The sequence below is a fragment of the Syngnathoides biaculeatus genome, chromosome 6, assembly GCF_019802595.1.
Source record: "Syngnathoides biaculeatus isolate LvHL_M chromosome 6, ASM1980259v1, whole genome shotgun sequence".
Taxonomy (NCBI): Eukaryota; Metazoa; Chordata; class Actinopteri; order Syngnathiformes; family Syngnathidae; genus Syngnathoides; species Syngnathoides biaculeatus.
This window is the reverse complement of record NC_084645.1, coordinates 1,185,507-1,199,584: the sequence shown is the minus strand read 5'-3', so window position 1 is coordinate 1,199,584 and position 14,078 is coordinate 1,185,507. Positions and strand designations below refer to the sequence as shown.

Here is a 14,078-nt window from a genome sequence, read left to right as displayed (position 1 = left end):
TCAGGATGTCGGGTGTAGAGAGCAGGTCCACGGGCAGCCAGGAGTCGGTACACGGGAGCTCGATCAAGAGAAGCAGGAGTGTCAGAGGAGTCAAGCTTACGGGGTCGGTCGAAGAACAGGCAGAGGTCGGTACACACAGGTTCGCGATCAGAGATACGGGAGTGCGGGAACGGGGCATGAGTTGCAACGATCTGGCGAAGGATCAGTCGTCCCTAGGGTCCTATATACACCGGGACCAATCAGCCAGCATGAGGTACAGGTGTGCGCCTCCCAATCACCATGGCTGCACGGGCACCCGCACAGCCAGGGCTGAACTGGCAGGACCATGACAGAGTTCCGGTTCTTTCCATAGATTTTCGATTGATTCAAGTCAGGTGATTGGCTGGGATTTTCGATCAGCTTTATTTTTCTCTTTGAAACCAACTGAGAGTTTCCCTGGCAGTGTCATTATCCTGCTGCAATATCCACCCTCATTTCATTTTCATCAGCCTTGCAGATGTCTGATTTTTATCAAGAAATTATTGGTACATTTGCTTTTTAATCCTTCCTTCAATAATACGAAGTGTATCAGTACCATTTCCTGAAAAGCAGCGCCACGCAATCACGTTCCCGCCTCCAAACTTCACTGTTGCTATGTTGTTTTAAGGGTGATGTGCAGTGCCATTTCTCCTCTAAACGTGGTGTTCATTATGGCATCCAATCAATTCAATTTTGCACTAATCAGACCAGAATACAGTCTCCCAGTATTTATCTGGCTTGTCCATATGTTGTTCAGAAGAATTTAAACATGTTTTTGCCATGATTTTGTTCCAGCAATGAGGTCTTGCATTGTGAGTGTGCATACAAGCCATGGCAGCAGAGTACCTTACTTAATGTTTTCCTTGTGACAGTACCTGATAATTCCAGGTCCTTTTTAAGCTCTCCAGAGGTGGTCCTTGTCTCTTAAACTCTTTCTTTGCACTCCTCTGTCAGAAGTCTAATGAGGAGCACCTGATGAAGGCAAATATATGGTGGTATGATTGGCTTTCCACTTATGTTTTATAGCCCCAAACATGATCATTAGTGCTCACCAGAAGCTTAGATATGCGTCTGCAACCAATGTCATTGTTACGCTTTTGTCATGATCCTGCCGGTCCAGCCCTGACTGCGCGGATGCCCGCGCGGTCACGCTCATTGGGAGGCACACACCTGCGCCTCATGCTGGCTGATTGGCCCCGGTGTATATAGGACCATGGGGACGACTGGTCCGGGCCAGATGGTTGCGGTTCATGCCCCGTTCCAGCACTCCCGTATCGCTGATCGTTTTCCCGTATGTACCGACCTCCGCCCGTTCTCCGACTGACCCTGTAGGCCTGACTCCTTTGATATTCCTGCCTGCTTTGATCGATCTCTCGTGTACCAACTCCTGCCTGCCTGCGGACCTGCTCTCCACGCCCAACGCCCTGACTACCGCTGCTGCACCTGACTGCCTGCCCGATCCCTGACCGTGGAACAATAAACATTTTTCCCGAATTACACCTGCGGCTTGAGATGGTCTTGAGACAGATCTCTGCTCTTACCCATCATGAGATGTGTCTTGACTCACCTTGGCAATGAGACCTTTTTGTAGTCCATCAATTAGGACTCAACCAGCTGAAACGGACAAGGGACAAGATTCTCTTTGATTGATAGATTGTAAGTATCCCGGTTTTCCATGCCGTTTTGCGCCTCTCTATCTTTTTTGTGATCAACACATTTCCCCAGCGTCATTTCACATTTTTACACACAACTTAATTTCTGATCTCATTTGTTCTACTTTTTTGGATGTATGAATTACTTGGGTTGCTCCCAATATGAAATGTTTAGGTCCATACCAGATTTGGAAGAATATTTAATGAGAAAAATAGTGACTTGTCAAATACTTAACTCATCCGTTTATATTCTAAAATAGTTAGGGGCATGCTTAAAAATCCATGGTTTTACTTGTATTCACCCTTAAAATATTTTAAATACCTCTCAGAGAAATCCACTGCAACATGTGTGTCTTTGATTGCTCTCCTGCCAAAAAGGTTCCTGACTGACCCCTGACCTCGCCTGTAGTGGCGGGAGAGATGGGAGGACTCAAGCCAGCCCAACTCCGTGCTCAGGAGGATCCGGATCAGAAAGGGCATCAAACCTAGGCCAAAATTAATAGTCCTAAACAAATGTAGTGAGTAAGAAGTAGATGCGAAGGAGACCCCTGAAGAAACATTTGGAGTCTCATTTAAAACGGGAATCCCGAACAGAGAAACGCTCTTTTTGTCTCGATTGATTTCCACCTATCCTACTTTGGCCCCTTTTTTTAAAAATCTTGTCTTTCAGTTGCTCCTGTATGCATCAAAATTCTACACTGTAACCACTCAATGTTGCTTAAGACTTGGCACAGGCTGCTCGAGCGCTTGTATTATTGTTAATGTGCTGTCTGCGCATGGCCTTGAACTGCACAGATCATTGTGTTCTCATTTGGGAATATGCGCTGAGGATTAAAACAAGGAAGGAGCCATGCGTTGGGTGTGTACACTGTGCATGCAAAATGCTCATCTATCAGCCAGACCCAGTGGGGGTTACAAAGCAGCATTATGGCTGGTGTCAGCTTGTGCTGGAGCGGTGGCTTCATTTGAAGTGGGGGGGTGGGGGAAGTTGGAGAATCCCGTGGAAAAGCAGATTCTGATGGAAAACCCAGGAAAGACGCAACAGAGGGGGAGAGGAAAAACAAACTGTAGTCTTGCCGAAGAGGGGAGGAGAGATGGAGAGGTTGCAAAAGCTGGAGATTGAAAGTGGGGAGGGAATTGTGGAAGGAAAAGAGGTGTGATTGAGGGTGGGACAGGAGCAGACAGTCTCGTGGATGGGCAAAAAGACAAAGGAAAGACAGAGGAGAGTGAGAGGAATCTGTCATGTGGCTGGTTAGACTTCAGCACACTAAGCTGCAAGAAGATCTCAGGTCTCAAGAGTGTCTCAAGGGTGCCAAAGCAGCGCTTTTGTGAGGCTTGAAGACACTGTGGAGAAGACAGGACCAGGAGAGGCTTAAGCAAAAGGCAGAGTGATAGACAGCGAAGAGGAGGGAGGAGGAGAGGGGAGGCCGTCTCATGGAGCTCTAACAGCACGCGAGGAGCTGGTGTTGGAGCGAGGCAAACGCAAGAGAGGGAGGAGAGAGGGAGCCAAGGGGAGGAGGGGGGGGGGTGAGGTATTTAAAGACTGGAGCAGGACAGCGCAACCAAAGCTCTCAACTCCCTGAGTGAAGGTAGGACTGGGAGCTGAAAGAAGCAACGGAGGAACAGAGCTTCTTCCACAGTTTTTCATACTTTGACACAATATCACAGCACACACGCACCTCCCGCACGCACTTTTGGACTTTTTACTCATCACTGGACTCCAGAAGCTTTTCCCTAGAATCCAGCTACCTGGGTTCATTCATCACTCTCCTCAAATTGACACATCTTGCTCTCACTCTTTGAGGGCAGATGGCCGCGGCGTGGGCCTCTCTCGGGGGCGCCTTCAGCTGTACCCTGCTGGCCCTGGTCCTGGGGAGCAGCAGCGTGGACTTCGCGGTGCCCCCTGCAAGTTTTTACCCCCGGTTCAACCCCTTTTTCTTCCTGTGCACCCATCACGCAGAGCTGGATGGAGTTGGGGTGGTGGAAGGTGGGGGCGAGGTGCTGCTCACCCTCCAGATCTTGGGTAAACCCACTGCCTACACCCCAGGACAGGAATACCAAGGTGTGTCCACTTTTTTCTTTAATATGAAATAAAACGTTCCTTAAATCATATCATTTTACATGCCTTCTATTACTGTTATCATACTACTTTTGTTATGAAACATAAATTCCATGGTAACAGTTTCTTTTTATTGTTAGTTGCAACTGTTTGATGACTGAAGAGTCACCCATTAAAAACAGTTATGGTTATTTTCTCAGTCCATTCAAAAAAATCATGGGAAGAACAAAAAGACAACCATCGGGAACATTCAAAGTGATCTGAATTTTTTTTTCAGGTGATTTACACTTTTTTTTCCATCATTCCTTGTGTGCAAGTGCAGTTTGGATCAAGTGGCTTTTGTTTTCAGGCAGTGTTCATGTAACAGTCCGAAAAAAAAAAAGAAAAAAATTGTGATATTGAATTGGACCTGTTCCGTGTTTTGAGTAGCTTTGGTGTTTGACTAATCTGTGATCCGGATGCTCCAAGCGTAGGCAGCTTCTCTACAGGATCAGAGAACTGAACGAGAGTGTGAGTGTCCATTTGTCTGTGTGTGAGTGTGCGCGCAAACACTGCGAATAGTTATCGACAAAAAGAGTAAAAATCCATAAAATCCAAAAGATTTAGGTTTGGTTAAACCATCTCTGGGGTGCGAGACGGGACAGATTTTCCTACGCGGATGCGCTGGCACCTGGTTGTGAAAAAGTGCTCCCCCATGATTGCTCCAACTGTGTGAGCACCGCTCTGTGCTGGCTCTCGAAACTTGCGTACTTAACACTGGGGACAGTGACCCTCACGGGCCAGCGCAGTTCTACAGAGGTCACGTTCCCATGCTACTAACCTCTCCTCAAGAGTCATGTGTATACACATTTGATTTATTATTATAGATTTCATCTCACTTTCAAAGTTAAGTAATAAATGGGCTGTGTTCTCCCCTTTGGTTTCCTTTCATTTTACGTGGCTGACTTCTAACACTTGCCCTCGCTTGATTAGCTAAATTGTTTAGTTGGAACAAATAAACTTCTTGAGGATCCATTCAACGCAGTTTGTCGGGAAGCAAGGGATGAGGGCCAAGAAGAATATCTTTTCAGGAACAGGCAGTAGTCTGGAAGAATCAGTTTTTATCAAGCTTTGAGTCAAGCACCTTTTAACTGGGGCTTGTTTTGAGAGATTTAGAAGAACTGGCTGCCGGATGGGAGGGATGGTGCGCGCAGAGAGGTTTAAATAATTAGCATTATAAACGTGGCGGACTGGGAGGAGGGAGAGATTTAAATCGGGCCGAGGAGTGAGCAGGAGATTTGAATGACGATGAGAGGATTGAGAAGATAAGGTAGGAGCAGCGAGGCTTACGCGGAAAAACGACAGGCTTCCAAGCTGCTCACTTTTCTTTTCCGTCCCATGTTTTGGCCCATGATGGTGGCTCATTGTTAAATTTTTGAGGTTTTGACTATGCAGGATTGGAGGCTGAATGGCAAGTGAACAAGTGAAACATGGCTGCTTGTAGACAAAGTTAACCAATAGCTTTGCCTTTATGTTTTTTACTTAACTGGTTATATATGGGTGGCACGGTGGCGCAGCTGGTAAAGTGTTGGCCTCACAGTTCTGAGGTCCCAGGTTCAGTCCCGGACCCACCAGTGTGGAGTTTGCATGTTCTCCCCACGCCTGCGTGGGTTTCCTCTGGGCGCTCTGGTTTCCTCCAACATCCCAATGCAACATTAATTGGACACTCCACATTGCCCCTCGGTTGTGATTGTGGCTGTTTGTCTCGATGTGCCCTGCGTTTGCCTGGCAAGCAGTTCAGGGTGTATCCCGCCTCCTGCCCGATGACAGCTGGGATAGGCTCCAGAACTCCTCGCGACCCTTCTGAGGATAGGCGGCAAAGCAAATGGATGGATGGATGGTTACATGTGCGCATGCTCTCCCCCTTGCAAATGTCGGAGTGAGAAGAACATTTTGCTTTGAGGATTTCATGTTGTGTTAAATTCACCAGTATATCCTTCATTGCCTAATGACACAATAACAATCCTTCCCGTTGACATAATGTAAATCTTAAAGTTTGCTGTTATTATTTCATGTGAATTTCTAGTTAAATAGCAGTCATGTACTTGGCCTGGCTTGATCTAAATTGCCTTTTTTCACGGGATGAATGGCCCTCACTTTTGGATTAGATGTGGTTTAATCTCCTAAAAGCAACGTGTGATCTAACCAGAAAGCAAGCTCGATGAGGAAATGGTGGGTGGCAGGCATTGGGGATGCTTGCAGTGAGGTTGGCGAAGGCTTGTGAAGAAATGCCATCTCAGGTTGTTTATAGAAGAAAGTGGATGACAAATGTGAATTAGTGAACCTTTTCGCGGCAGAGACAAGAGGTGAAAGTCTAAGGAAAACATCAGAGCTTTCAAGCCGAGAAGAAGTAAGATTCTGCGTGGCCCATGTGCTTTGCCGTAATTCAGTTTCTGACCTGACCTCTCTGCCTCGTCCTGTTGTTGCTTAGGAGCGATAAGACTGGGATGTGTGGGCCGTGCACTGCTTTAGATTACTGTATTAAGTTATCAGAATGCGATGGCCAAGAAAGGTTACTGCTTGTGCTACAACCCTTGCCAGGATTGCGGTGGAGAAATGAAATGTGGAGGGAAATAAGAGTTCTCGGAAAATAAAAGAGAAGGACCAATGAAAAGATTACGCCTGCTTTAAGTTCATGCCAGACATGAGCAAGTGTCAGTCACACATTCAACCGCAGTGCCTACATCTGCACTTATCTTCAGGAGGGAAGCGCAGGAAGGTCATGCGGAGATCTGAGCTCTGCCCAAAATAACCAACAGGTCCCTTCAAGATGCAGTCGCTTCACTAGTCACGTGTTGGTTGGTTGGTTGGTTTGTCCTCCAGATTACAGAAAACACAATAAAACGTCATAGTTTGTGGGTAAAGGAGCCCGCTGAGGAATTTGTTGTCACGTTTTACCTTTTGAGACGCTGTGGCCTGGACTGAAAAGTGAAAAAAAAAATGGAAACTTTCCTCCATTTGTAACCTCAATCAGTAGTACTTCTGATTAGATTTATGACAAAGTAGGGCTTTTTGGCACACTATTGTTCCCTCTTGTAACAGTAGAAATCCTCCCTATACGGCAACACGTTTGCAAGAAGCAACAGAAATCATCTTAAATTCAAAGTAATTATATTAAATACCATCACCAACATATGTGTGTGTTTTTTAAAGACCCATAAATTTGAGTGCACAATGGAAACAATTAGTGGGGAAATGGTGGTGAGGTGTCCTGCAAGGGCTAGTTGCTTCTTGTTACATTAATTAATTTATTACACCCTTGTTTGACATCTCGTGTTCAGTTGTTGGGAAAGTCATAGCTGTGTCAGGATACGTCTGCATAGAACCCCAATAGGTTGTCCTTTTTATTTTTTCGCAACTAAATAGCTGGTGGAAGTGTTTATTGTTTATTGAATCTCAATTTGCATACAGTGGTGACATCCACATGCTTTATAATGGCATACAAATTTGTTTTTTGTTACACACGACATGTCTTCGTTCTATCCCACTGGGGAAATACATGAGATTCATTGGTTTCAGTTTCAATCATTTTCTTGTTTGTTTGCAGGACTCGAGTCACAGTTTTGTTTCTGAGTTGTTCAAATATTGTGGGTTTATAACAAATTCCAAGAACACACAGAGTCCCAAAATGCAATCCCTTTCTCCAATTTTGGTAAAGTCGGATATTTTTTCCTTCTCGTTTGAATGTTACCAGTTTCATCTGAGCTGACCTTTCTTATCAGAACCTCGTTTTTTTGCAGCAACTTGTATGGTACATATGCTTTATTATAAAAAAAAACAAACAAACATAAGATTGTCTGTCAGGACACATCGTTGTCTCCTTCAACCATACATTCGTTTAATGTGAGTCAGCAGTCCATGTTCACTCCAGGCTAACTCGTTTGATAGTCCTTGGACACGACTACTCTGTTGCTGCTTTCGTACAAACATCGTGAAAAGAATAACAGGAGGAGGTGCGTGCTTCAACAAATGCCGGGAACAGCTAAAGACTCTATTGTTTGTGTCCAAATCGTGAACAGACTGACTGGGTGACCACAGAATGAATCCATGCTTACCCTGGCGTCGTCTTCAAACTACAACAAAAATACAATTTCTGGTGCGTGAGAACATTTCTGGCATGGGCATTCTCCTGATTTGTGCTAAATGTCTGAAAGTGTAAGAAAAGCTCAGGCCTAGATTCTCACTCTCACATGAAAGACCAGCTGGAAAGTAGTTTACACAAGTGTCCCATTGCACCAGATGATTGGAGTGCCAAATTATAAAACTAGAGATTCGATTAAATTTGTAGAGGTTATAGGGAACTTGTAAAAAAAAAAAAAAAAAAAAGGATTTTCAAATGCCATCAGGTGTTTCCGTTGTCACCAGACAGAAGATCTTTTCTCAAACCTTTCAACATTTTTCCAGCCAAACATCTTCATTATGGGTTATGCGTCTCTTCTTATTTTCTTTTGAAGAACAACATGCCAACCATATTGAAGTACAGGTGAGCAGCACAAGGTGTTGCTCAGGTTTTAGAAAAGCAGACCGGGCACTCGGGCTAGTCATGGAAGCACATCTCTCATTTTTAAGGCCATAAAAAAAAGAAAAAAAGAATGGCTGTAATTTGTTGTGACTTCAGTATTCTGTTGAATGTCAAGGTCACCCAACACAGCTCCAAAAACCTTGACAGCTGGTTAGGGTCTGACTTCTGATGTCTCACCCCTTTTTTTTTCTTTTTTCCAATTCTGCATTGTATCGGATTTTTTTTTTTTTAGGTCATCTTCTCACTTCTCTGTAGCACGTGCTCATTTAAAAGAGCTGTTCCAAGAATTGTTCTGTGGCCCAACAAAAGCCTGGCCTAGTTTGCATGCAGTCATCAAATTTCGGGGAACCGGTGAGACTGAAAGGAGGCAAGAGCGAAGTGAGTGGCGAGGGGACAAGGGCTAATGGTTTAATGGGTCTCTCTGGTGAGCAAAAGGAAAACCAACATGTGGTGCATACTTGCACTTTAAAGTGTACCAAACCATTTGAATTCATTAACTTGCCAGCTCTTCAGTCACTCAGCCTCCCGCTGCTTTGTCTGAAAAGGTCACTTCACTGAGTCGGGGGAAGTGTGTCAAGTGCAGTAGTTCGTATTTGTATGGGCGTGCTGTGCGTGTTTGGGTGTTCGGTCTACGTGGACAATGAATGATGAAGCATTTAAAGAGCTTTGTGTTTGCCGGGATATGTCCGTCGCTTTTGTGTGGAGGAGCAGATGGGCGAGAAATGAGAATGGATATGCATTTGGACTCTTCCCTTTGTCACATGCACGCTTGGCCGTGCAGACAGCGGGTGATCCATCATTACAAAGAGACAGGTCAGATGTTCCACTAGCTAAACAGATATGGCCCGATTATCAGGCTTTTAGAATGTGTTATATCAGTGTTACAAAAAGGACATGATAGCAGGACTGAGGAGGCTTTTATTTTCACACGTGTTCATGTGTCTAATTGAGAGTCGATTGAAATGTATGGACAGAAACTGTCAGTAGGTTCTGCTCTGGAAAAGTTGGAAAACTGATGTTGAACTCGTGGAACCTCAAAGCACAAAGAGTCACTTCCGATTGCTTCATTTTGTTAGCGACTGCTACAATGCTGCATCTATGGTGCAAATTTGCAAGAAAAGCAAGAACCCAGTGAGTGCATCTGTGTGCTGAGGTGTGTTCACTGAGCTCTTACATTTTTTATTGTTTGTTTCCTCAACGGATTCTTTTTTTCTTTTTTTTTCATTCATTCAGCCAAAAACATGCAGGCTCTTAACAAGCAAGCAAATGCAAATTGTGTTTTCAGAAACTTACATGAGTGGGCAGATGAGAGGATGTAAGTACTTTCAGGATGTTGAAGAGTGAGCGTGTCTGTTGATTTAGATACAAGTCAGCTGCAGTCCAAGCGTGCACTTGCTTTCTTGTGTCTCTTTGTGGTTTGTGAAGTATTACGCTTTTGGCTATGTATACATTGACAAAAAAAAAATACAAAAAAAAAAAAAAAAAACCACACTTTGCAGTCCATTATGTTTTGAATGCAGAAATAACATTGCTGTTGTTCTTAATTCCACATTTTTAAGCAATGTCAAGAGATTTTCACATTGACAAGATCACTACTTTTCAGGAATAAAAAAAACTCCTCATAAAAATATACTGTTGCGGACCAACATCAACACCACACCATAGTAAAATCTTGCTCAATCACAAATTGAGATCATGGGTCATAGATTCTCAAGTTATCCAGTAATTCAAACCATTACCTGACTACGCAATTCAGTAGGCTGAAATGGATCTGCGAGCACTTACCTTCGTACCTGACCAGTTTCTTCTACACCGAAGCGTTACAGTGATTCATTTTGAGCAAAATAAGCTTACTCAAATGTATTGCATCAAGAAGAAAATGGAGCCAACCAAAAAAATCTCAGAGGACACAAAAACAAAAATGTCACAAAAAGAGGATGCATTAATTACTGCATGTACTCCCTTTCATCTAATAGAAGAGCATTTATTTGTTCTGCCTTTCACAATAACTTAATATGCCTCAATAAATAGATGACCAAAGATACATTATTTCTTGTAAATAAATAATTGTTTGAGCAATTGACTAAAATGTTAAAATTTCCCACAGCACATTTGAAGAGCACTCACGGCACACTAATGTGCCCCTGAAGATCATTGACCTAACCTAACTACTGTATTTTCACTTGGTATTGTCTTGAAAAAAAAAAAAAAATCATCCAGACTTTCATATACTGGATGACATAATACCACACGGCTCTCACATATTGAGGCAAAAGGTGGATTTTGACAGTTCTCTTACAGTTGAGCATTCAAGACAGTTAATAGATATTTTCCAGCCAGTAATCCATCAATTTCAATAATTTGATGAGGCAGGTGGCAGAGTGGTGTAACTGGGTTCAAATTCCGGCCCCACCGATGTGGAGTTTGCATGTTGCATCTAACCTGCGTGGGTTTTCTACGGTTTCCTCCCACATTCACAAAACATGTTAATAGGAAACCCTAAATTGCCCCTAGATGTGATTGTGAGTGCGATTGTTTTCTGCGATTGGCTGGCAATCAGTTCAAGGTGTAACCTGCCTCCTGTGTGACGATAGCTGGGATCCCTCAACCCTGGTGAGGATAAGCAGCTCATAAAATAGATGGATGAACGATGAGACATTAAACATTGATACGGTTTCACAGTCAAAAATCATAACGACAATGTGGTCTTAACAGAAATGAGTTTCACAGGGCTTGTCCAGCTGTTCCCTGAGACTGACTGGTGACCAACTACAATCACTTGAAAATGGACATTTTGGGCATTTCAAAACCAAGATACCTTGCAAACCTTACAAAAGGACATAAATTGATTGAAGGAAAGCTCTAATGAGTAACTTGCTACTTTGATTTGGCAAAACCTGCTACTTGGCAAAAGTGAGTTAATCTCCATATTTTTTAGTGGTATATTTAGATTACCTACTTCTTCCTCCACCATTGTTTTGTCATTTTTCAACACATACGACTACTACTACTACTACTACAACTGTGTTTATGCAAAGTACTGCTAAGGCCTACCTCATAACAATGGCGCTGTGTTCATTTTCCTCGAGGGCTGGAAAATGTCCTTAGGCTACACTTGAAACGTGATGGATGCTTTTTAAACCATCTCCTCCTTCTTTTTCGCCACTGGTGCTCCTCGTGTTGTTTTTGCGGCAATTTCCTTGCTGCCTTTGAATGAAACGTCAACTTCACCCACGGCCTCTTCCTTGCAGAGAAAGTAGCTGCTGTTGGTGGATCGTACACCTTTTGCCACTGTTTCTCCCACTCTAGAACCTCCCCCTGGTTCCTTCATTGACAGTTCAGTAATCCCCTCTTGAGGGGGAAGGGAGCCAACGTGTCGTCTGTGTTGATAGCATTCACCGGGCCTTGTAGCGCCTCGGGAGACCCAGGACAGCATAGGCTACGTGGTGCAACTAGCAGGGTGCTGGTGACTCGGCGTGTGGCGCAGGCGGATTAGCCTCAACCCTACGCCCCCCTCTTTTTCCAGCACCGGCCCCCTTCAAAAAGCCTGGCCCATTCTAGCTCCACTTGGCAGGCTGGCAGAGGCAGATTACACAGCCTCGCATGCACAGCTCACACGTCCTCTAGTCCAAAATGACAGCATGGGTGAGGGGGATGGTATTTACAGGGGTTTGAAAATATCTAATTCTGCTAATACTGTACTCTGGTGTGACATACCTTCCACCCCCACAAAAATGATTGGTAACTCCAGACCCCACAGATTTGTGTCATCAGTTAGTTTCATCCAGTTTTTGGTGCGAGATTTGTCTTTAGTGTCTCGTTTTGAAGCGGACTAAATGAACAATTCCATACCATATCATCCTGCAGCACCGTTTCTTTGGGAGGCATTGATACAATAGTTGCAAAGCTAAAAACTTGCTATTTATTGAATTGCCAACTGAGAACTGGAAATGGAAAAGCACTAAAAGTAATGGTAAGAATGTCTATCTCGCAGTTCTGACTGTGGTGATTCGAATCTGCCAGTTTGATGTGTGGAAATTGTACGCTGTATAAAATGAATGGATGGATGTAAAAAAAAAAAAACAGATGATGGAGAGACAATTGTTTACAGAAATCAATTATTACAACAATGCTGTGTATCATCCCTTTGTTGAATTAATTGGTGGATTATATTTTTTCTTTACATATTTTACAGAAATACTATACACTTGATCGGGATTTAGAATTGTGAAGTGGACATTTGCCATTTGATTAATACATTTTTAGGCTTTTTCCTCTTATTCACTCAATGTGGGGAACATCTGACATGATGAGAAGGTAGAAGTTAAGAAAAAGAGCTTGGAATTTATTCAATCTGACTATTTTAATTACCGCTATGGTTGTCTAATTATAGCAATTCAATTAGATATTAAGATGGAGTCTCTTACATTGATTCACCAGCTTGTTGTTTTTAATTACTACATTTAGTTGTCAATATTAGATATCAGTCCCCCGACTCAACTCCCCCCGCCCTTTCAAATCGGTTACTTCTGCATTTTTCTTTTCCACTGAATTCTTTTCTATCTGAGGCAAAGTTACAAATGTCATTAGTTCACTAAATTGGTAATAATCTGTAACCTTTGACACCAGAAAGCGACACAAAATATCCCTGCTTCCTTTCCAGTCATCAAAATGTCTTAAACTTCCATCAGCTCCTCTCTGGCTTCAAGATTGACAAAATAAATTAGACTCATCATTTAATGCTGAATGACATCTGTGTGCTGTCTTGAAAACCTGAAAATATTAATCATCATGACTAACCCGAATTGAAATTAGTCACATAATTATTGGTTGTTTTTTTATTTATCAGAACTTTGGTTGATGTCTGTTCTTTGAGCTGATGAGCTAATTGCTTGATTGATTGCATAAAAGTCAAAGATACTGAATGCATTTATTAACCATTGTGCTGGATTCAAAAGAGATTTTAAAAAGTAAAAAGAGAAGGTAACATTTACCTACTTATTCTAAACATGGAATTCCAGAGTCAGTGACTTTGTTGGCATGGAGGTAGATCTAGAAAAGGCAGATCCTGAATGTTGACAGATGCTCTTTGTAGATTAGACATACTGTACACAAACTACAGTGTCGTGAAAATGTATTTGCCACCATCTAAAATTCTCGTGTAATGACATTTCATGTTCTTCATGTAAGGCATTGCCTGCAGTTATTTAGATGTTGTCCTGGATTAATTTGTGACCTTGTGGATGAGTCCTTGGTGTACTCTTGAATAAATTTTGTTGACAGGCCACTCCACTGTTCCATGTTTTCTTCATGTGTAGATAATGGCTCTCACCGTGGTTTACTGGAATCCTAAAGCTTTAGAAATTGCTTTGTAACCCTGTCCAGAGAGCTAGTTGTCAGTCATTTATTCGATTTCAGGACTCCTCTTGAATTTCTTGACATTGTCCCATTTTTTTTGCACCCTTTTGAGATCTCTTTAGCCAACTTCATTTTGTCAAACAGGTTCTATTTCAGTGCTTTCCTGATTGAATAGGCCTGGAGGTAATTAGGTGGGAATGTGGTATGTGAAAACGAACACAGTTTAAAAAAAATTGTGATTACCTATTGTTAATTCATGATTTAACAGAGCTGGAAATTATGACACAATGGGATAGGTGGTTTTGAATACTTTCACCTGACCAGTAAATTCATTTAAAAATAAAATCTTATATTTACCCGGGGCAGCATAGAGGGCGACTGGTTAACACATCTGCCTCACAGTTCTGAGGACCTGGTCTTTCTGTAGTTT

The 14,078-nt window shown here is 42.9% G+C and overlaps 1 protein-coding gene and 1 long non-coding RNA gene across 3 annotated transcripts in view; one reads left to right on the top strand and one right to left on the bottom strand.

Moving 5' to 3' along the window:
• Positions 1-3,253: 3,253 nt before the first annotated feature.
• The window catches only part of reln (reelin), a 110,522-nt gene continuing 99,697 nt past the window's right edge, over positions 3,254-14,078 (top strand). For both annotated transcript variants that reach the window (XM_061823378.1, XM_061823379.1), the window contains exon 1: positions 3,254-3,732. In XM_061823378.1, the coding sequence (XP_061679362.1) occupies positions 3,480-3,732 (253 nt within the window). In that variant the 5' untranslated portion in view covers positions 3,254-3,479. The remainder of the gene's footprint in view (positions 3,733-14,078) is intronic.
• On the bottom strand, positions 9,248-12,180 carry LOC133502511 (uncharacterized). The gene is made up of 3 exons (XR_009795489.1): positions 11,345-12,180; positions 9,584-9,640; positions 9,248-9,386 (listed from the first exon to the last, which is right to left on the bottom strand). It is a non-coding gene; the product is annotated as an uncharacterized LOC133502511 (long non-coding RNA).